Source organism: Quercus lobata, chromosome 5 (genome assembly GCF_001633185.2).
Source record: "Quercus lobata isolate SW786 chromosome 5, ValleyOak3.0 Primary Assembly, whole genome shotgun sequence".
In the NCBI taxonomy this organism is placed as follows: Eukaryota; Viridiplantae; Streptophyta; class Magnoliopsida; order Fagales; family Fagaceae; genus Quercus; species Quercus lobata.
In genome coordinates this window covers 34,362,246-34,387,392 of record NC_044908.1, presented here as the reverse complement: position 1 = coordinate 34,387,392, position 25,147 = coordinate 34,362,246, and the positions used below count along the sequence as shown (strand labels likewise).

Sequence of the window (25,147 nt, the reverse complement as noted above, 5' to 3'; positions counted from 1 at the left end):
CCTAGCATGTGCCATGCCAACTTTATTCTCTTTTTTATCACCAATCTCCAGAGTTCAACTTTTTTTCCAGGAGCACCATAGTGTAATGTTGGCCCAATTAATTGAATAGCTACATCAGGGTCCATTTGGAAGATAAAAGTTAAAGCAACAAAAAGTGTTTTCCCTTTATAATCTCTTTCTAAGCCTCTCTCCCCCCCCCCCTCTTTTTTCTATTGGTTAAGTTACACACACACTTGGTGGGTCATCAACCCTTGCAATTACAAGGGAAGGAGTTGCTATTTGAGCTTTAATTTATTGGCAATTTCCTTCTCAAGCCCTTGCCATATTTCAAGCAAGAGGGAGGACCAAAAGCAGATTAAGTCATTCACTTCAGGCTCTAACCTTTCAGATCTTTTAACTTTTTTCAGGACAGGCAGCCCAGCCTCCACCAGGCCGAGGGAGTTTCAAAATCATGTTGATGCTTCTGTGGGTTCTATTTCTCACATAAGTCTAACAATGATGTGATGGAAGGAACTTCCAAAAGAGAAAAAACAAAATTCTAAATTGACTAATGCAGTCGTTGATAAGGTTTGCACTTATGCCAGTCGTTGTAGTTTTGGAATGTGTAACAGGAATTGGACTGCAGCAGCATAACAAGTAAAGGATGACTGACTTTCGACAAGTTAGCCCCAAAATCCTAGGCTCTGGTGAATGGTGATAATGATCTGGAGAGGGATGGGCTTAGATTGCCTGTTAGATCCCAATCTCACATTGGCAATTTTAAAAAATCTTAAAATAAAACTGCACATACCACTCCAACTTCATTTGACTCATTCTTTCTTGAACTTTATTGCCTCTTGAATTTAGAACGTAACTGTTTAACTTTGTATGCCTTTCAACTTTCTGGCTTACGTTTGGATACAGTACTGACCTAAGTATCGTTCATGAACTCCGTGTCGATGTGCTGTGATTGATCAAATTTTTTGCGGTTACTGTTCAAACAGTGTGAACAGTTGAAAAAAAAAAAAAAAAAAAAAAAAAAAAAAAAAAAAAAAACGCAAACGCAGGATTGGGCAGAAAACGCCCAATCCAAACGCACTCTTAATTACTTTTTAAGTAATGCAAAATACATGTAAAAGATTAGTCGCCTCAACAATGATTCTTCAGCCTGTCAAATTTTAAACAACACGTTATGATCCAAATTCCATGAGATAAATACTGAACATAAGTTCCAGAAGTGAACCAGACCAGAACGGTCCCCTGACCCCTGGAACGAATAACTTGCCCCTTGATATGGCCATATGGCAGGTAGAAGTTCCACAGACTAACACCATATGGTGGCATATAGCTTCCATATCACACTCTGAAAAATATCATTGTTATAAGAAACATATTACACAAAGTTACGCTACTAAATCATGCTAATAAGAAAATTTTTTGATTAGCCATAATAACCTTTAGCTTCAGAATCCAAATGTGGCACACTTTCCATTACACCCACCGCCAACAGCATGAGCATCAATATGTGAAGTTTCAAAATGAATTCCTGCTACAAGTCCCAGTTCCAGGAAATTTAAATCACATGAATACATAAGAAATTAGCTACAAATAGGTGTCAATACTAGTATCAAGTTAAATCACCCACCAAAGGCCAGGAAAATAGTGTGACTCATATTTTCTTGCAACTAAATAAATATGTTTTTTGCTAATGGACCTCAAGGCATGCCACTGTAAATCAATGTGAAATCTTCAGTACAAAATTTCTTGCCTTCACGGCAGCTGGAGTAAGACCAGAACCCAAAAGATGGTCAGGAAAAGCTACACAGTCCTGTTGACATTATTCATTACCAAGTAACAAACTGCAGCAGAAAATGCAAAGGGTAGAATAAATAATTAAATTTGAAATTTAAAAATAAAATTTTTAATAATGACCAGGCAATAAAAGATTATTGCTATTAATTACTACACTCAAAATTTACGTGTAAGTTTTTAAAAACCAAGAAAGAAGACTCATTCAAGAAAATCATTATATTTCAAATATGCTACATGTTAAGCTGTCCTGAACTCCCATCACCAAAGAAAATAAGCAAAATATAAAATCAATAAGTAGCCAACAAGCATACCTATCTTAGCATGATGCCCATCTGAAAGATCACCTAATCCAATCTACTCCCAGAAGTCATCATCCCATCCACAAGCTTCCATATCTCAGGAATCTTTTTCATTGACTTTCTGCATATATCCATGACCAAGATATGTCCATTTGCACACCGTGGTGCACAGACTAAAAGTATCATCTCCTTTTGCCCTAGAAGAATCAAAACAAATCCCGATTATCATCAAGTTAAATTCCAAATTGACTTGTACTTAAGAAAGATGCCTGAACTTAAAGAAGATTTACTCACGACTGGTAGATTTGAAGTACCTGTATGACAGCCAATCACTCAATTCCATCCAACAAAACACCATTGACCATGATACTTGCAAATTTTCTTTCTCCTATAGAAGCTGAAATATTAGTCTGTATCAGAAAATGTTTAATAGAGAGACATAGAAACAATAAAGAAACTGCAATTAAGCAAAATGATTATGGACATGACTTGGGAATGGAAATTCAGATCTGTTGATAAGCTTATTTTGCAAAAATAACAATGACAAACTGATTAAGTGACATCTCTTTCAGGAGGCACGCAACAAGAGAATGCATACTCTGCTCCATATTACAAAATAACATAAAAGATGGTCAGTCAAATGCACATGATGTCCAATCAATGCAGGAACAGCATGTAAAATACAGACTGCTTTGCCATTGTCAACCTATCATCATCGTCTCCATGCCTCCAATAACCAAGAGAACCATACGAAACCCAATGAAGATTTCGAGGCTTAAGTCAAATTAAATCAAAGTTTTTTTTCTTTGTTATGGTCCAGCTAAAGGGTAGAAGAAAATTTTGAGACTGCTATAAGAACAGCTATGCAATAGAACATGATATATATGTCAATTAAGGAGGAAACAAAAAATATGATTTTGGATAGGATAGAATGTCGGAAAAGAATACATGTAATCAACCCTGATATTAATGCATGCGTTGAGATCCGTAGCAAATTCCAAAAAGTTTTAGGACTAAGGCAGGCTTGGCTGTAGTTGTATAATTTGAAAGGTTTGTTATCCCCTGCCCTACATCATGTAAAGTTTAGTTGTCGAGTGGCACAACAATGACCTATTGAAGGGATAATATAAAACCGAGCAAAGTGGAAACACAGAAGAAAAATTTTCTAAACGATACTTCAAATAGTTCTATGACATCAAATTTCAGCCCACTTAAGGAAATGTAATAGGTGTTTGCAAATCAACTTTAAAACCCTAAACATGAAGCAGAGCAGTTGCTAATAGAAATCCAGCAGCATGATGCTAAAGCGCACACACCAACTACCGTGCAATTTAATAAAAGACCATAACACAGGATTGTATATTACGAATTGCATAATATGATTAGATTAGCCCAGGTTAGTACCTTTGGTAGACGCTGCCAATTAACTGCGCCTTGTGTTCCCATCAAGAGCGGCAAGCCTCAGTCCCCAGTAATGAAAAAACACAAACTCTTTCGGTGGCGGAGCAATGGGTTGTCTGAAAGCGGGTTAGAGTCTGTATAAGCCGCCACCACTCCCACAAGCAGTGAGAGTTAAACTCAATACCAATATCAAAACCAAAACCAAAACCAAAACCAAATACCCTCCCTCTCGTACAAGAACAAAATTAAATCTGTACAAGAGAAAGAAACAGAAACAGAAACAAGAAGAGGAAGTGGAAGACGAAGAGGAGACTAACAGTAACAACAACAACAACAACAACGGCGACGTTGTTGTTACAGTGGCAGTGGGGACCACCACCGGTGTCATGTCCGGAGAAGTACGGGCCCATTCTCACTACTCCGGAAGTTTCCAAACAATTTCTCCGCCAATAGCAATCTCAACCAACTTGCTCTGACGACGCGTGAACACTACGCGAAGACACTAAGTTCTACGACGCCATTAGGGCTGTCCTCTCTCGCCGCACTCGAATCTCCTCTGTTGAGTCCAAGCTCCGAACCCACCAAAACGAAGAATCTGACGCCGTTTCGTCTATTCAAGCGGTGGCTAGATCCAAAGTCGATTATTGGAAAGCCATAGAGCGTGTTAGTGGTCTGAAAAGTCGGGTTTCTGAGATCCGAGAGGTGCTGAAAAAGCTTGAGCATGAATCGGCGTGGGAAGAGGTGTTGCCTGTTGATCGGAAAAGAGAATGGGACCAATGCCTTGAGTCTCACTTGGCTATTAAGGAAGATAGAGAGTTGGCTGAGCAAATGGAGGAGAAGCAAAAGACCATCGAAAAGAGCAAGCGGGTTCGTGATGAGGCGGAGGCTGGTGCTCTAGGCTTGATAAAGGCTTTGTCTACTCTCTGCTAAAACAATGTAATTAATGTTTCTCTTATCTCTCTGAATACTAACTTAAAAAAAAAATTTTAAAAATAAATAAATATTTTTTTTTTTGAGAAACAAAAATAAATAAATATAGACATTAGAATGGTTGTCAACTTTAATAGTAACTTATTTGAGCAATGGCTACTTGGCAAGAGCAATAAGCCTACCTAGGGGTGTCAATTCGGGTTAGCGTGTCGGGTTCGTATCGTGTCGAGGTAGGGGTATTCTACTAAATGGTTCAACCCTAACCCGACCCATTTAATAATCGTGTCATGATCTTTCAACCCTAACCCGACCTGTTAATAAGGCAGGTTGACCTGACCCAACCCATTTGACACGTTTAATAAACGAGTCGTGTTGGGTTGACATGAATGTAACACAACCTATTTCAACCTGCATAATATTAAATATAACATCCATCTAGAAATAATTTTTTTTACATCTCAAAAAGCAATGCATACACTTCAAGTCTTCAACCCACATTCAAAATAATATAGTTCAACAAAAAATATAACATTCATCTAAAAATAAGTTCTTTACACTTCAAAAGAAGTGTATACACTTCAACCCAAATTCAAAATAACAAATTTTAACAAAAATAAAATAACATAGTTCAACAAAAATATGATATCCTTGGAATTCGCCAAATGCTAAGTATCAATATTGAAAAAATTTGAGCAAACAGTAAACTAATCGTGAATATGACCACGATTATCATCCATAGATTCTTTGTTGATGTCTAAATTCATAACATCTTCCACAAGCTCATCCAATTTCATATGTGCAAGTTCTATGCCAAAAAAAAAAAAAAAAGGTATTATTAGTTCTAGGGTTTGTAAAGTTTCAATTTCCAATTATATCTCTTGTAAATTTTTGTAATTACTCACTTTCTTTTTTAAATTTAAAATATATGTTGGATATAAAAGGTATTTGACAAATTTAAAATAAAATAAAAATTTATTTGTTATACGAGTTAGACGGGTTATGTTAAGTGGGTCATTTCGGGTTGACACAAATAAATTGGCGTGTCAAACGTGTCTATTGCGGGTTATACGGATTGACCTACTTATGACACGTTTCTTATCGTATCACTTTCGGGTCGACCCGTTTATGACCCAAACCCATTAAGGCCCAACCCTAACCCGAAAAAACTCGTGTCGGGTTCGTGTCGTGTTCGCGGGTTGGGTCGAACATTGACACCCCTAAGTCTACCAACACTGGATGCGTTTGTATAAACCATTGGACAATGACTTTTTGAGTTTAAAATGAGCACTAGTGAAAAACTAAGAAGAATTGTAATTGCAAAACAAAGTTTTGCGTTTTAAAAATACTCTTTTAAGCTCTTAAAACCTTAATCAATCAGACTCTACATCTATGGGAGATAGAGCTCATTATAATGTCATTTGAGGTGAAGTTCATTGGCAAAGATATAATGATTTTAGTGTATAGTTACTTCCCTATCTATGAGAGAGAGCCCAAGTATAAGTTCTATAAGTTCTTTGTAAACTCTACATTCAATCATCAAAGTCAAATTGCAATTGTCAAAGGGCTCTCTTTCCAGCTTATTATGACAGAGCCCAAGTATGCCAAAATAGATAAGAGTAAAATCGAATGGTTTGCCCTTCAGTCCAAAGAACACACACACATATATAGGCATTACTTCAATTTGATGCTCATTTCAGATCCTATTAACTATTGCAATTTGGCCCTAACCAGGGGCCAGCTGACCATGAAAATACCAAGTACATCTAATGGAGCATTGGAGCTTTAGCTTTGACCCAGCTGAATACATAACATGATGGATTTATTTGTATGATTTGTTAGAATCAGTGCTGATTTATATAAACATTTTTCCACCTGTGTGCTAAAAGTGAAATCACTGACATGATATTGGGAGTTTCTTTATTCTTTTGTTGGGAGGGGAGAGGGGGCGCCGCGCGCACAAGGGGGGCTAGCTAAACGTTTTATAATTTGTTATGATCACAGAAATTGTGTGCGCTTATTAGATTAGAGATGAAATTGTAATCGACTTCACTGTTTTTTGTATTTTCTGAGAGAATTGACTTCAACATTTTAGAGTCCTTTGGTGCATTTTTTCGATAAGTACTTAGGTTTCAAAGACCTAAAACATCCTGAGGACGCTGGAGGGGTATTTGCACAATTAGAAGAGAAAGTATCAGTGGGTGCAGGGTGGGTTCGGCGGTTCGGCCATCCCTAGTATTAATAAAAACCCTCAATGATAGACTGCAAGGCTAGATTTAGGCCTAAGCCTCAGGACACCATTTCAAACAGGCCACAAAATATTGGACCAATATTAACCCAACCTATTTGAAGCCCAGTTAATACTATTAATAATTTTTAATGTCAAAATACAACAAGAATGGATTGTCCAAAAAAAAAGAAAAGAAAAAAAAGAGTGGAATTGCTATCACCAATTAAAAAAGAGTTGTTAGCAAAACCAACATACAATCATTTTGCATCAAATTGTATTATTTAATTTATATTTAAATATATAAAAAAATTCACTTAAATTTATCATCTTAAGCCTCAAATTGTATCATGATAGGCTGATTGGGAGTTTAAGTTTGTATAACAGTATAAGCTATAGAGAACAATGATGAAAAGGTTGTGTTGTTATAGCCGAGGAAGTGGCTGCTGAAAAATATAGGAAAAAGCTTTGGCTGGTAATTTTTAAGAAACAGCTCCCTTTAATCAAAGCCATTTAAGAGTTTCAATTTTGAATTAAAGATAACACGACAGTATCAAGCTTCATTTGCTAAATATAGCAATAATGTATGTGTCTACGCAGTAGATTTTCCATTAACTAATTAGGTACCTTGTTCCTGTAGCAAAAAAGAAAAGATAGGTATTCGCTTCTTATTTGATTAGATTTCCAATTCTAAAGCTTTAATTGCGATGTGACGGCAATTTGATCAAAATTGCTAGTGTGACGGCAAACTTGCTGTACTGTGGAAAGATGTGAATGGGAAATATACGGTAAAAGAGAGAAAATTCTTAGGTACTCTCAAAGTAAGGAAAAATGATATTTTTTTCTCTCACATTCATGGTGGACCTTACCAAGAATTTAATGAGTAGATCTCAACATAAATATGAAAGGAGGAAGCACCATTTTCTATACTTCGATAATACTTAAGAATTACTCGTAAAATAGAGACTCTACAAAATTTAGCAACCAAGTTTATGCTCCTCTCTTATACCCTATTTGGTTAGAATGATGAAAAAGTGGGAAAAATAAAATGTCCCAAAAATAGAGAAGTTGGAGGATATAAAATATTTGTGTTTTTTATTAGGTTTGATAGAAAGGATAAAAAAGTAGAAGGATAAAAAGCAAATTTCTATTATATCCTTGATTAAAATTATACACATGAAAATATAGAGTTAATTTTGTACTATTCTTCTCATTGCTATTTTTTTTCTCTCAAAAAAAGAAAAGAAAAGAAACAGGTGAGTCCAGGTGTAAAATTCTATCCTTCTTATTTTCTTTCATCTCCCTTTTCACTCTAATTAAACAATGTAAAGTTACATTTTTATTTCCCTATTTTTCATCCTCTCCCGATTCACCCCAAGTAAACAGAGGTTTAGAGGAAATGCTGAAGGAATCAAAGATTGGTCGCCAACACAGTTAAAAGCCAGCATTTAGCAAAGGAAGGGTGGAAAAATATGGTATATATTACCAACTTCCTCTAATTGCATTAGTTCCCAATCAGCCTTCTTGAAAGGATTAATGAAGCTAAGCATCACTAATTGGGAGTCGCATTCAATAATCGCCACATGAGATACAATCATGTATCAATGGCCCCTTTCCACAGCTAAATGAATTGCAAAAGCTTTCAGGGCATCACCTTTGGCCTCCTTTCTATAATCGCAGCACAAGATTTACTTGCTTTTCAAGCTGCACCAACATTGCGTTTGATCCTGGAAACAAGAGGCTTTACCATGAAACAACTCTAATCAAGATTAGGAACACTTTTATTAGGAATAGGGGAATCAAAGAGAGAATATAATGAAAAATTGCTTGAATGGCTTTAGATCCACTAATGCCACACTTAAAAAAATATAAATAAAAACCATTCCTTATTAGCGTCCAAATAATATATGCAATACAAACATATAGGATCGGCCCATAAAATTTACATGTTGAGTTTTTTTTTTTTGGTCGTTGTTGTTTTGTTTCTAATGTTTTAAATGACCCTTTTTACTCCTTAAAATGTATTTTGGCCTATATACAGTAATTGTAGCTGACAAAGTGAAATGCTCCAAATGTACATGCTGGTTTATTTTCTAATCATATAGATATGGTAGTCACACCTGGCGGTCGGTTCAATCAGGTTTATGTTTGATCTAGCTGGGTTCATGTGAGAAATGGGTCAACAATAGTAGAACTTTCTATCTTTTTCATAATAATAATAATAATAATAATATATAATAATAATAATAATAATAATAATAATAATATTCTCTGTCTTTCTTTCAATATAGAAAAGAGAAAAATAAAAGTTCAGAATTCGATTTGAAACAAATAAAAATTTGTAGCATTCATAAATTTTATAATATAATTTGAAATTATCTAAATATGAATTATAGAGTTTAAAACATAATTTTTCCCAAATGATATACTATATAATAAAAGTTGTGTTTAGAAGCTGTGCTACACCCAAATTATAGTTAGGTTTAGAAGTCGTGGTTCCGTCAAGTAGCTGTATCAAATTATAATAATTTTTTATTATCACTTTCACTTTTGTGTTTATCAAAAAGAAAGAAAATTCAACTAGGTTATATTTTTTATTCTAAAAAAAGTGATATTTTTAGTGTTTATCACTTTAATTTATATCATTTTTACGAACAAGATATAATATTCAACAAAAGAAAAAAGCTAGATGATATATTTTGTGCATATCACTTTATCTATATGATTCTCAAAAAAAAAAAAAAAAAAAAAAAAAAAAACTTTATCTATATTACATTTGATCTAGATTCGCATTTTATAAAAAGAATAAAAGAAAAGAAGATTATCAAAAAAAGATTCGCATTTTTATAGGATGTATATGTGAAAACTGAGAACATTCAGAATTTTATGGGGAGAGTTCCATGATCGGATAGACGACAAATGAGTTCTTTAATTTAGTGCATGCATTTTTATTTTTTTTACTTCTCTCAAGAATTAATTGGTGTATGTATTATATGTTGTGGGTTTGATTGAATAGGGACGAAATCCTGAGAAGAACTTGAGGTTTCTTCTTTAGAAAGAGTTGAAATGGGAGTCTGGGACTGTTCCATTAATTTAAAATAGTTTTGTCATCTTTTATCATGCTTAATATATATATATATATATATATATCATGATTTTTTTTAGGCTAATAAAATTTGATTTAAATATCTTGGAATTTATTTAAGAAAAAAGAAAAAAAAGGGAAACCCATCTTCCAGAATTGGAGACAAAAGATGTTATATATTTCTATTGGCATGGAAACCATAAGGCCTCCCCATGCTACAAAGTATTTTATTGTTTAACTAATAAGAATATTTATTTCCCTATAGTTCATTTAATCTCTCTCCCTCTGAAAAAAAAAAAAAAAAAAAAAAAAAAAAAAAAGTTCAATTAATCTCCATTTGCGCTAGATATTTTGTGGGAAAAATTACATTTTACCACCCTAAACTATACACCAGATTACACTTTACACTCTAAACTATTCAAATACACATTTTGTACCATAAATTATCACATTTATTACACTTTGCACCACAATGTTAATTTTACTGTTAAGTTAAACAGAAATTGATAACATGTGACTTGCATATGTGATTTTTGTTTAGGTGGCCCATAGATTAAAGACAAAAATACCATCTTCACAAACAATTAAAATAAAAGCTCTCTTTCACGTGAGTAACATCTCTTCCTCCCCCAAATCAAAATCTAACCCTAAATCCCCAACAACTCTCATGCATGGCCAACAGACCTTCCCCTCTCTCTCGGCCAACAGCTCTTCCCTCTTTCTAGGCCAGCAGCTTTCATGTTCAGTTGCTTCTCTCCCCAAATCTTGCTAAACATCTATTGGAGAATACTAGTCGCTAACCCGTGCGATGCACGGGAAATATATTGAGTACAATATATAATTTAATCTTTGTTTATTTTACTACAACACCAAAATTGAATTTGTAAAATAAAATCATATAGCTAAAACATTTGTTAACAGCTATACGTTTCAGACATTTATTAAACTATATTATTATTATTATTATTATTATTAGTATTATCAACTTAATAGTATTTTAATATATGATACCAACATGCTTCAAGAAAATGTCCAACATTGAAAACAATTTCGAAAACAAACTCAACTAAACAGTTTGATGAATAAATATATTACAATCTATAATAAAAGCCAAGAAATAAACTTTGAAACCAATATGAACAAAATCCACGTCAAACAAAACCATTTCAATCATTAAGAATATGACTTACTAAAGTCATGAAAAACACAGAATTCATTACCCAAAAAAAAAAAAAAAGCATATTTAGTCTTTATAGATTTTGCCTAAGTACCCAGATACGATGACACATACTCACACAAAAAGAGACATAAACACGGACAATTAAAGAAAAAATAAGAAAAACAAAAGAGACGTAAACACGGACAATTAAAGAAAAAATATAGGAAAAAAAAGTTAGGAATAGAAATATAAGATAAAGATGGGTTACCCTCAAAAAGAATAATCCATGGATATTCATTGAAATCTTCTAGATAATTTCTGATAATAGAAAAAATAAAACCCAAAAGTTATGATGTTAAAACTTCCAAAAGGCCAAAAAAAATTTTTTTAAAAAAATCAGAAAATTCAAAGCTTCAAAAGTATTGAAATAAAACAATATATATATATATATATATATAATTACGCAATAGAAAAATACAATAGAAAGAAGGGAATCCATGATTATAGTTTTTCCACTTATGTATTGGACTCCTCTCCTTCTTCGGTCAATGCATCAAGATTAGGATTATTTGATTTGTTATATCAAATAATCCTAATCAAAAAACACAATACGCACCATAAAGTGATGAGGCCCAGCAATTAAAAGATTCAGACAAAAATACGCACAAAAATTAGGGTTATTATACGCACCAATACGCACCAAAACCAAGAGACACATTAGACAGTTTATTTACTAATATATCTTAAACTGTATAATACGCACAAAAATTAGGAACACAATACTACTATTCTCACAAAAATTATATATATAACTGTAAAAGTTTAATAATCTGCATACAGTTTATATTGCAATATATCTTAAACTGTATAATACGCACCAATAGCAATTCGGTGATGATATACCATGGGGTTTAGGTTTTCTACGCAAGCAATTCTTAAATAGGAGAGAGTAGAGGCGGTGGGAGAGTGTCCTTATTTGGCTAGAAGTCTAATTTGCATTGGAAAAGGAAAACAGTGATGAGGTGGAAAATTTAATTTAATTTAATTTAATTTAAATATTGTGATATTGTGCTGACGTGGAAAATTGTTGGAGTTTCAAAAGCTTCGGTTTTATATATATATATAGATTAAATATTTTTTTGAAGAGGGCGATAATCCATTATCATAGTTATTGCTGCATCCGAAGACACATGATGAGTTTGAAAGGTAAGAGCTTACGAGAAGTTTATAGAAGCAAAGCACTCCCATATTGAAATCCATCATGAAATCTAATGATAGAATATTTTCTTCTCCGTTAGCAAAAGACAATAATCCATCATATATATCAAATTCCAAGGACTTATTATTAAATTTATTTTCTTCTCTGTTAGCCAAAGACAATAATCCATCTTACATATCAAATTCCATAGACTTATTATTTAATTTGTAGTCACAGTCCACGGATAGTCATGAATCTTTGGTGTCAAAACTGCGTGAGAGCTGTTGGGGATTTTTAGGGTTAGACAGATTTTGATTTGGGGGAGAAGGAGATGCTAGTCATGCTACACATGTGAGAGTGTTTTGTTTTAAACTTTTAATTGTCTGTGAAGAGGGTATTTTTGTCTTTAAACTATGTGCCACCCAAACAAAAATCACATGCCAATTACATGCTATTAATTTCTGTCTAACTTAATGGTAAAACTAACATTGGGGTGCAAAGTGTAACAAATGTGATAGTTTAGGGTGTAAAATGTGCATTCGAATAGTTTAAGGTGCAAAGTGTAATCTGGTGTATAATTTAAGGTGGTAATATGTAATTTTCCCTATTTTGTCAAAGCTATATGTCTATATCCAGCTGGAACTTAGGATAATTATAATGCTTTGTTTCTTATGTTGTATAATTCATTCTGTTAGCAAATGTAAATACTTCCATATTATTTTGTTGTTGATGAGGAAGGTGGCTGATCTTTTTGAAATGAAGAGTTTATTTGTGGTTCAATTGTGACATTCCAATAACGTAAAGCTTTCTTTGCAAATTGGTTGAAAAAAATGAAAGAAAGGAGTAAACTTGGTCTTCTAAGTGCATCAATTCTTTGTAAACTGCTGGTGTGGGTGTGTGTTCCAAACTTTTTTATTATTATATATTTTCTAGTTATTGAGCAATAAAGAATAAAATAGCCGTTGAACAATTATGAGGAAAATAGCCGTTGAACAATAATGGGTAACTAGTTATTAGACTTTCATGGGTTACTAGTAACCAATAACTATAGACCACCTTCTCAAAAACTAAAAAATAAAAATAAAAATAACTATAGACCATTATTGTCATGAATAGCCTATATAATATCATATCACAACACAATTTAAGTTTTTGATTATTTTATATTTCCGAATACACAATCTCTATGTTCTTTCTCTCCCATATATTTTTCTACAATTTCATTTGTTTTATAAAAAGGCAATATTTGAAGGTTGTTCTTGAATTTCCGTGAGTGGAAATGCGTCGTCCATCACGAAAATTGACGTTATAGTCTAATTTTGGGAGGTTGTTTAAACAATAAAACCAGGTATACTATGTTTTATTCAGGGTGGTACGGATCAACCCTTAAGAACAACGCTTTTGTAGCGTAATTCTATAGCATTGTGAGATTGTTTTAAACTTTTATTTTATTTTATGTTCTTGCAAATTATTTGAGTTATTATCTATTGTATCAAAAACTTGTTTATTCACTAAAATATTTTCAACATAAACTTAGCCTAGATACTGCTTGTACTTTGCAGTTCTAAGCTTGTCATACTTCTTTGTAATAAAGTTCTACCTTTTATTCAAAAATAAATAAATAAAGTTGAAACCCTAAATTGCAAAATAAAGAAAAGGAAATGGGAGGTTTGAGAATGTGATGGCAAAGGCTATGCAGATAATATTAATAGGACGTTCCCAGTGCTTCCAAGATTGTTCGTCTTCAATTTTGATTACACTCTAGCCTCTAGGACCTTTCTACAACAAAGTACTTTTTTTTCCCCTAGATTGGTCATCTTTTATCTTGATTACACTCTGCGCAATTAATTAAAAATTAAAGGTTTTTTATTTATTTAATTTTTTTTTAGGTGAAAAGGCAAAGCCTTTGAAGCAACCAATTTTGAGAAGAAATAGTAAGATGAGGTATAATTTTTTATTTATTGAAATTTCTTTGAATTTGTGCTTTCAAAATTTCTAGCTTTAATTTTTTTGGGTACTTCGGTTATCTATCTAGGGCGGAAATCTTCAAATTTTGTTGCTGAAGGGTTTAGTTTATTTTTTGGATGCACACAATCTTTTTCCCTTTTAACTAGGAGAAAATGGGCAAATGCCCTTTTCTCCCAAACTAAGCAGCGTTTTGCTCCATTTTTCAAATTAATTAGGTAAATGTTCCTCTTTTGTAACTCGATTTGAGATAAATCGAGTTAAAAAAAAAAAAAAAAAAAATCTGGAGCCCTGTAGTGGCGTTTTTCAGGATCTATAGTGACGTTTTAAGAACTTATAGTGGTGTTTTGTAACTCGACCTCCATGAAATCGAGTTATAGGCAATTTTATTTTTTATTTTTTTTACCTATAACTCGATTTCATAGAGGTCAAGTTACAAAACGCCACTATAGGTCCTTAAAACGTCACTATAGGCTTCTTAAAAACACCTCTATAGGGTCTAACTCGATTTATCACAAATCGAGTTTCAAAAGAAGGGTATTTCCTTAATTAGTTTGGGAAATGGGGCAAAGAGCTGCTATTTTTGCCCGAAAAGGGCATTTGGCAATTTTTTCCCTTTTAACTAACAATAAGTAACAAAACCTTTGAATGAGATTTCTTAGGATTTATTCTACTATTTTTTTTTCCACCATGTTTAATTTTGGCCATACCACAAAAAAAGAAAAAAAAAATCATTGAGTTTGATTGACGACATCATTCATATTTGCTCATGTGAAAAAGATTGAGGAAAAAGCCAAGACTTCCCTTAATTGCAGTTACAAGCATAGCATCAATGGTTTCGCAACAATACTCATACCCAAAGTTGCCTACAACCTATTCAGTAAACAAAAACCACCACATGGGTTTGTTTCCAATTATTAATCTCTTTTTGTTTTTATATACTATATCTAATATTTTAAAAAATGGTTTCAAAAGAATCGGAGGAAACAGTATCCGTGAATCAGAACCATTCAAGAAAGTATTTTATACACACCACATGGTAATGAGTGTTTATACTTTATGTTGATTTAAAGAATGAGTTTCACTATTATACCATCTTATTAGTATTATTCATCCTTACTTTATGCATGATATATCTCGATGGGTTGTGTATTTTGAATTAATTTTCAGATATTCTAACTCTAAACGTGATGAATTGTTTACAAGCAGGTATTCCATCATTAAAAACTAATCATGACAAAATTCACAACTTTTCTCTTTTATACCGTGGACGTAATACTTTAATTTCTTTTACTGGTATTATATTTAATATTTATGATAATATGATCTACTTTTTATTATGTAGCCTAATTCTAGATTTAACCATGGTGTGTGTAGGACTTTGCAAATTTTTTGTTTTTGTTTTTTGTTTTTATGCTTTTGTTGTTGTTGTTGTTGTTGTTGTATTTTTAAAAAAAAAATCAGATTTAAACAAAGTGTTTCTCTTACAATTTCAATGCAAAAAATTTGTTACAAATAATTACAAATGTCATTATAAGATGGTTGATACGTTAGATGAGAATTTTAAAATTATGTAATAATTAATATTCATTTACTTAATGTTTCTCAATTCAATTGTTTATATTACTATTTAAGAGGCTTCTCTTGTTTGAATCGGGTTTTTTTTATTTCAAAATACCTTTACACCTTACGTTTAAGTAGAAATAAAACTTGAGAATAATATAGTAAAAACATATTTTTTACTCCCACCTGTAACCTTGCCTACAAAATAGGCAATGTTTAACTCTCACATTTAAGCATTACTCCATGTTTTCACTTTTCTATCTTTATTTTTTAATTTTTATCTTTTATATATTTTTTCCTTTATTAAGACTTACTCTTTTTTTTTTTTTTTTTTTTTTTTTTTTTTTTGGGGCATTAAAAAAAAAGGACTTTAATTTTTTTTTTTTTTTGAATCCCCGGTTTCCCTTGACAAAACAAAAATTGTGAAGAAAGAAAAGTGAAAATGTTATAAACCCACATAGGCACGTAGTACAAGAATCAAATTCATAAATAAATAAAAACTGCCCCTATTCAATCTTTCAAACCCACCTCCACTCCCAATGCCATTAACCCACCCATCTGCACTTGAATTCAAAATGGGGATTACCCACGTACAAGTCCGATTCAAATTTGGAATGAGGATTAGCCGCGTACAGTTAGCGTGCATTTGGATAGGGTTGGAAACTTAAAATTATTTTACTATTCAGTTTATTTTTGCTACTATTCAGTTTATTTTTGCTACTATTCATGGGTTCCACTGCACTTTTTGATACTATTCATGAACCCCACTGTACTATTTCAATTAACTTTTACCTTTATCTATAGTACTTTCAACAATAAGTTTTTAGTTTTAGTAAAATAAGTGGGGTATCCAAACACACCCTTATAATTACCATTTCCTTATCCCATCAAAGCACTACCTACCAATTTATCATGAATATGCATTACAAACCAATACGTTTGAAATCTTTCACTCTGACTACATCAACAAATTCAGGTTTTTTTAAGGTAGCTCTTAAATTATTTAAATTCAAAACTAATTGGTTCATAATGGTTTCAGCATTGCAACACTATAGTCAAGCAAGTTATGGGAATACTCAGTTGAAATGGACTTTTCGACAAAGAAGCCCTTGGGAGTGAGTGATAGGAATCACCTTAATGGCCGGTGGTGAGTTTATTCAGTAGTTCTTCGAGGGAACTAGCCTCCTAAGGAATTAGAATAGGGAATAGAAAATTTTGAGAGATTAGGGAGAAAAGAAACAAAGAATGTTCTTGTATTATTTCTGATTATCCCTCAAATTCTCACATCTGCTCTCTATATACAATTCAGTTAATTACAATCATTAGCTCATTCATAACTGCCATCCTAACTACTGTACACAGTTGTCATCCTAACTAACTTCTTAACTAACTTCTCTACCAATCATTGACTCAATCAACACTAAGCACTAAGCCACTAACTCAATCAACTACTCCAATTAGTGAGTCATCGGAGAATATTTCCTACCACGATAATGCCACCAAAGGTAGAGATTGAGGGATTCTTCACAGTAATAGAACGGTGTTGTTGGGGTCAAAATAGTTCGTGGTTTTTTACTTTTGGTCTAAAATGAGTGTATTTTTTTTTTCCCAGTATTTTGTTTATATTTTGTTTCCTTACTTTATTATCATTATCCTTTCCGTATCATTATCTTATTTTTTTTTCTTTTCTTTTATTTGATCAGTTTGATGAGTGTTTAATATTTTCCCCCATTAATGAGTCTTTTTTTTAAGAGTGGGAATGATATATATATATATATATATATATATTGTGGTTATCAGATCAGAGTAGTTTAAGACCTTTGATTGCCATTTCATCAATTCCAGATCAGAGTAGAAGAAGACCTTTGATCGACATTATAACTCTAGATCAAAGTTGAAGAAGACCTTTGATCGTCATTCCAACAATTCCAGATTAGAGTAGAAGAAGACCTTTGATCGCCATTTCAATAAATCCAAATAGAAGTAGAAGAAGACCTTTGATCATCATTCCAACAATTCCAGATCAGAGTAGAAGAAGACCTTTGATCGTCATTCCAACAATTCCAGATCAAAGTAGAAGAAGACCTTTGATCGTCATTCCAACAATTCCAGATCAGAGTAGAAGAAAACCTTTGATCGCCATTTCAATATAATGTATCATTTTTTTAACTTAAACATGGTTGAATTTTAGATAGGCAATTATCCTACATGGTAGCACCTCCTTAATTGTAGGAATCAACTTTCTCTCAGCTTCTACTATTATATATAGCTAGCGGTGAGGATGTGAAATAAGTAGAAGGGAGAATTGGCTGAAGAAATCAATTTGTAAAGACAGAAGCTAGCTAAAACATGCAAATCAAAGCAAATTGAAACAGGATTACAGTAAATGAACAAAATGTAATACCAAGTATGAGATAAGTAAAAAGTAAATCCAACATTCAAGAAAACTATATTTAAAATCAACCTTTGATCGTTATACCACCATCATGAAATGCATCAGAGTAGCATAGGCCATGCCGCCCCAGTCATAATTCCGGATTTGTTCAATTTTTCTCAAGCTCCCCAAGTAGTGCAGATTCACAATACTGCCTAAATCCGGACACAGAAAGGTCCCAATAAAAGGAAGCATGAACATGCGGGCACCCTTTGCCACAGTCTCACATTGGGGAATATTCTCGCATAGCCAAGACAAAGGGATGTTGTTACTCCTCATTCTAGAAGGCACTACACCTAGAAGTTTCTTGAGCTCAGTTGAAGTAAAGGAATCATTGACAAGAATTCTTTTACCACCTAATCTTAGACTGATGATAACAGAGAAGTCATAAGGTGTCAACATTACCTCCCCAATGCCTGGAAAATGGAAGGTACAGGTAGTGTCCCAAAAGCGCACTGCCAAGGCGAGAAGTAACTGAAGATCTTTGTACTCATGTGTCTCATGATTTAATAAAACTTCGAAGAAAGTACCGAAGCCTACTTCATTGATGATGTTTTTGATGCAAGGAGACAATGGTGCCCATGCACTTTTCAACATTTGGAGATTGCCTCAACTCTTGAGACTCTACAACATAAAAGTTTAGCTTATCAATTTCCATAACTAAAACCCACATGACCAAAAAATCCATACAAAAAAAATATTCTCACAACCAATGCCCCACCACCACAAAAGATCAATGCCCCACCAAAATTTCACCACAATCAAATTTTTTCATATATCTATACACAATTACCAAATTTTTCCATAGCCATGCAAAAAGAAAAATTCCTACATGACCAAGATAAAAATTCCCACAAGTACATGCACAAATAATTTCTCGTATAGCCAAAATCATAACCACACAAATTCTCCAAGAATCAACATCACATACCCAACAAAATTTTTCCACAAGTCAAAATTTCATACCCACAAAATTTGCCCATCTCCACAAATATATCCACGCACATACCCACAAAAGTTTGTCATATAAGCCTAACCCAAAATTTTCACCATGCCAATACTCGCAAAATCCAAACCAAATTCATCCAACAACATCACAATTTATCTAAATTGTCAAAATTCCAAAAGCTACCAACATTGTCCAAGGTGCACCATGATCAAAGAAAAAGCAACACTTCAAGAATGCTCTAAAGCCAACATTTTCAAACATGATCAATCACACAATGCCCCAAAATTTCAACAATGACAATATCTAACCATGAGACTTTCAATAAAACATGCAACAACATTTTTCCAAGCAAAGAAACCAAAGAAAAACTCACCTTAGTGTCTAAGTGACAATATGGAGAATGGGTCCTAGGGTCTTGAAGAAGCCCATCATCATCATGCCACTCAAATGTTGGATCATATTTCTTACCATGAAAAGCAAGAAAAGAAGATCCCTTGGAGGAAGAAGCCATTTTGATGCAAAGAAAATGGGTTTTGGAAAATGGGTTTCACCAAAAATGGCTGTGTGATGAAAATGCTCAAAATACAAAGATCTAAAGAAATATTGATGGAGATGGATAAGGGAAGGTGGAGAAGCTTAGAAAAGTGTTTTTTGTGAGAAGAAATGGTGAGATGAAGAAGAAAAATCAAGAGGAAGAAGGAGGTGAATAGTGCCAATGGAGGAAGAAAAGTTGATGAAGATGAAGCAAAAAAGAAAAGAGAGAGGAGACAAGGAAGTGCGCCGGGGGGGGGGGGGGGGGGCAAAATTTCGGCCCCCACACACTTAAACTTAGCCAAAGTTGAGTCAACTCAGTCAAATTGAGTTGACTCAACCAACCCAAAAAAAGAAAAAAAATCTTTTTCAATGTTTTCAAGTATCTTTCAAAATCCAAATTTTCAATCTCACATTCTCAATGCCCAAATTTTAAACTTAAATCTTTAGTTTTCAAAAAGAAAAAGTTCAAAGCTCGGATTTCATGATCAAAATTCCAAACCTTAGTTTTCAAAATTTTAAGGCTCAAAATTTCAGATCTTAAGTTCCTAATTTCAAGAAAAAGTTTCCAGGTTCCAAAGTCTCAAAATTTGAAAAAAAAATTTCAAAACTTCCAAGTTTAAAAAATCAAATGTTTCTCAAAAGAAAAATCTTTTGTCAATTAAACTTTTCTTGATAAAGTTCAAATCAAGAATGAGCAAATGAAAATCACACATATCAGAAATAGTGGGACCACGAAGCACCTATCAGTTAAAGTCTAATTCTAAATTTTGACTTTTTGTAGGCAACAATTCCAAATCCAAATCAAAGTAGAAGAAGACCTTTGATCGCCATTCCAACAATTCCAGATCAAAGTAGAAGAAGACCTTTGATCATCATTCCAACAATTTCAGATCAGAGTAGAAGAAGACCTTTGATCGACAGTTCAACAATTCCAGATCAGAGTAGAAGAAGACCTTTGATCGACATTATAACTCCAGATCAAAGTAGAAGAAGACCTTTGATCGTCATTCCAACAATTCCAGATCAGAGTAGAAGAAGACCTTTGATCGCCATTTCAATAAATCCAGATCAAAGTAATAGAAGAAGACCTTTAATCATCATTCCAACAATTCCAGATCAGAGTAAAAGAAGACCTTTGATCGCCATTTCAACAAATCCAGATCAAAGTAGAAGAAGACCTTTGATCACCATTCCAACAATTCCAAATCAAAGTATAAGAAGACCTTTGATCATCATTCCAACAATTCTAGATATCGACAGTATAACTCCAGATCAAAGTAGAAGAAGACCTTTGATCATCATTCCAACAATTCCAAATAAGAGTAGAAGAAGACCTTTGATCACCATTTCAATAAATCCAGATCGAAGTAGAAGAAGACCTTTGATTATCATTCCAACAATTCCAGATCAAAGTAGAAGAAGACCTTTGATCGCTATTTCAACAAATCCAGATCAAAGTAGAAGAAGACCTTTGATCGTCATTCCAACAATTCCAGATCAAAGTAGAAGAAGACATTTGATCATCAGTCCAATAATTACAGATCAGAGTAGAAGAAGACCTTTGATCGTCATTCTAGCAATTCCATATCAAAGTACAAGAAGACCATTGATCGTCATTCCAAAAATTCCAGATCAAAGTAAAAGAAGACCTTTGATCGTCATTCCAGTAATTCCAGATTAGAGTAGAAGAAGGCCTTTAATCACCATTTCAACAATTCCAAATCGAAGTAGAAGAAGACCTTTAATCGCCCTTTCAGCAATTCTAGATCGAAGTAGAAGAAGAAATTTAATCGTCATTCCAGCAATTCCAGACCAGAGTAGAAGAAGACCTTTGATCATCATTTCAACAAATCCAGACCAATGTAGAAGAAGACCTTTGATCGTGATTTCAACAAATTCATATCAAAGTAGATGAAGACCTTTGATCGTCATTCCAACAATTCCAGATCAAAGTAGAAGAAGACCTTTGATCATCACTCCAACAACTCCAGATCAAAGTAGAAGAAGACCTTTGATCTTCATTCCAACAACTCTTGATTGAAGTAGAAAAAGACGTTTGATCGACATTTCCATTCCAGATCAAAGTAGAAGAAGACCTCTGATCGTCATTCCAACAAACTCTAGATTAAAGTAGAAGAGGACCTTTGATCACCATCCCAGACAACTCCATTTTCAAAGATCAGAATTGAAAGTTTCTTGGTCACCCCACTTGTCAAGAATCATTTCTAGAATCATCAACTACCAGCTAAGTCCGGTATTTTCATTTTTTTGTCAAAAGATAAGGCTAGTTCTATGTTCCAAGATTTTAGGTTCGAGGGCTAGGTAATCTTTGAAAATTCAACCTCAATTAAATCATGGTCGCTAAAATCAGTGTCTTTGTTTTATATTGACATTCACTTTTCAAGTTCTGTCAATGAGGGGCATTCTGTAGGCACTCAATTTCGCACCCATGATTTAATGAAGGAAAATGATTTGAATGACCATCCATGTACCTCAAAAATCATGATTGCATTACATGCATCAATTTGTTCTTGCATTACATGCATCAACTTTTCTTTGCATTACTTGCATTAATTCATTCATTGCATGCTATAAAAATGATCTTGAGATTCTAATGGTCACAACGGTGTTTCCGGTTTCCAAATCGAACCATTGGATCGAAAGATATCGCATGATCAAGTTTGCATGGTCAACATGCATTGCGTCTAGGTAAGGTCGACCACACATGATTAGTTTAAATTAATTCTAATTGGTTAAACTATTAAAATTAATTAAATAATTCTATGATTGGTTGATAATTAGTGTTTAAAATAAGGATGCATGCATAGGAATAAAAAGGGTGATTGGACAACAAAAAAATTGTGGATAATATAACTTTATCAAGATTTATTTTAGGGTATTTATCTACAAGATAATTGTTCTTAAATAGCCTAAATTATCCCTAAAAGAGGTGAAAAATCATAGATGGAAGATGAAAACACATCTAGTAACAAGGATCGGTCAAAAAACCCTAGGAGTCCAAACGACACCCGAACACGAAAGAGTGTTTGGCGTCCAAAGGCCAATTTGGCACTTTTGGAGTGTCAAACGACACTCTAAAAGGGCCAAATTTTCCTTTGTTGGGCTTTGGACTAACGGCCTTCAAGTGACAATAATGCATACCCTTTTTGATCTTTTCGCAAAAGGATGCGTCCGGATTCACACTCTAATTGTCTGTGCCTATTTTTTAGAGTGCTCTGACCTCTATAAATAGAGACTGAACTTCATAATTCAGCATCTCTTTTTAACGCTCTAGGAGGCATACGTTTTAGGCTCTTAAATTGCTCATATTTTCTGTTCCCCTCTCTGAGTGTTGCTGCTTAAATTAGGGTTTTTAGGTTTCAAAGAGAATTGCATAAATTTCTTTGAACCCTAAAACATTCTTTCAAGAAGAAGCGTGCTCATGCAAGAGGTTGCTTTCTAACCCTTTTGTTTTAATGCTTCTCTTATCATGATGATGTATGTTTAATTGTTTTAGATATTCATATTCTACTTTGTTAATTTAGTTTATGAAAATACGTTCATTGATATAATCTATTTCTTAGTTTTAAAGATCTGCATGTAATCAACTCTTTTTCTTAAAATAAGAACAGATCTGCATCTTTCTTAGATGTAGATCTTAATTTTTCTTCAAAATAAAACAGATCTCATCTTCCTTAGATTCAGATCTGAAATTTTCTTCAAAATAAAATGGATCTCATCTTCCTTAGATGCATATTTGAATTTTTCTTCAAAATAAAACGGATCTCATCTTCCTTAGATGTAGATTTGAATTTTTTAATCAAAATTGATTTGTATCTTCCTTAGATACAGATCTGAATTTTTTAGAACATGCAAACTTTTGAAATAAAGAAAAAGATAAAACATGATTGTTTTTGTGTTTGTTGCAAAAATTTAAATTATGAGTGAAACTCTCTTCTTAAAAAATCTTTTTCATTCTTTTAAAACATATAAAAACAGATATGATTTTTTGTCATTAAAGATCATTTTTTTATCATTACAACACAGATCTGAATTTTTATCTCCAAAAACCACTTTTTCTACATACTACAAAACAAATCTGGCATTTTGACAAATCAAAATCAATTTTTTTAATCATCAAAACAAATCTGAATTTTTTTTTTTAAAAAAAGGAGAGACTTCATTCATAAATAAATTTATGTGATTTAATTTTTAATTCACATGTTCAACATATCATTCATGACATGCATAAAATGGTACGTTGGTCATAAGAGTCTAGAAGACCAGACTCTGTCTGGGCGGAATGGGTGCCTAACACCTTCCCATTCCGTAACCTAGCCTCCGGATTTAGGTTTTTTGGTTAAGTAGATCTAGCCTTGTCTTTGTTTATTTTAGGAAGAATGTAACTAGGACAGTAAGCCATGTATTTTTGGTAGATTGTAACTAGGACCCAAAGCTATGTAATTTTCAATTTTTCAAATATGTAATATTTATCCAATCATGAAGAGAACAATTCAATCATGTATTCATTTTTTCTTATTTTTTTGTATAAAAAAATAAGTGGTGATTCCACACCACTTACCCAAAAAGAGAGGTGCCCTAAAAGGTATCCAAATCTCTTTTTTGAGGGACACTTTTTTCAAGGTCTCTCACACATATCAGCTCAAACCAAACCCTATCAACAAAGGATGTAGTGAAAGTAATTAGATAACATGAAACTTGGTAGAAAAATGAGAGATTTAGCTTAGCATTATTTGGCACATTGGAAGCCTTTTGGTACATTCTTTCCACAATAATTCAATAGCAAGCTTAATGAGAGGGGAACATTAAGATTGATGCCTAGAACATTGGCCTTGATAGCAGTGCAAAGACAAATAGCTGCCTCAAGATCAACAAGACCATGGATGAGGTTGCAGCAAGGGGACTTTGGTGGGGTTCCCACAACAAGGTGCACCAAGTCATTCAACAAGTTACCACACACGCCTAGCTTAAGGGTGTCCTTGGGGCAAGTGGATGGGTTATTAGTAGGAAGGTTGGGTTCAGAGTGTTGTGGAGTCTGTTGTGGAGTGTGTTTTGGAGTCTTCAATGGTGGTGGACAAGCGACATTAGTTGAAGTGACCATTGTGAAAAAGAGAAGGTTGAGAGAGAGTAGAAAAGCCATGGTTGCACTAGCCTTGGGAGCCATTTTCAAACACACTTGCCAAGGCTATATGTTTGTAATTAAGGATGGGTTTGGGTTGGTGGAGGTATGGTGAAATGGGATAGGGTTTATATGGATGGAGATTGTGGTTTCTTAAGAGTTTATAGAATATAATGATTGATGAGACCCTCGTGGGCACATTGGCTTGGATCAAAAAAATAATGCAACAAAGTGCCACATGATCGAACCTCATGGTCTCCCACATTAGATTTTTGCTTTCTTATATATATAAAAAAAGATAAATAATTAATATGTGCATTTAATCTAGGAACACATTCAATGAACAAATATTATACATAATTAAATTGACATAAATGTAATTTTGTTGAGGTCAATAATTAATATGTGCATTTAATCCAGAAACACATTCAATGAACTAATATTATACATAATTAAATTGACATAAATGTAATTT

General features: G+C 33.2%; 1 protein-coding gene and 1 long non-coding RNA gene across 6 annotated transcripts; both read right to left on the bottom strand.

Annotated features, from left to right (window-relative positions):
• Positions 1–1,032: 1,032 nt before the first annotated feature.
• LOC115989318 lies at positions 1,033–4,421 on the bottom strand. Of its 5 annotated transcripts, none has more exons than XR_004091884.1 (6): positions 3,495–4,421; positions 2,405–2,487; positions 2,103–2,287; positions 1,625–1,838; positions 1,435–1,528; positions 1,033–1,342 (listed from the first exon to the last, which is right to left on the bottom strand). It is a non-coding gene; the product is annotated as an uncharacterized LOC115989318 (long non-coding RNA). The 5 variants fall into 5 exon arrangements; XR_004091883.1 differs by having other exon boundaries at positions 1,435–1,525; XR_004091882.1 differs by having other exon boundaries at positions 1,435–1,838; positions 2,405–2,500.
• A 19,861-nt stretch (positions 4,422–24,282) lies between these two features.
• On the bottom strand, positions 24,283–24,717 carry LOC115990387 (14 kDa proline-rich protein DC2.15-like). Its single transcript, XM_031114226.1, has one exon. The coding sequence runs from the start codon at positions 24,715–24,717 to the stop codon at positions 24,283–24,285; it is 435 nt and encodes a 144-aa protein (XP_030970086.1).
• Positions 24,718–25,147: the final 430 nt, after the last annotated feature.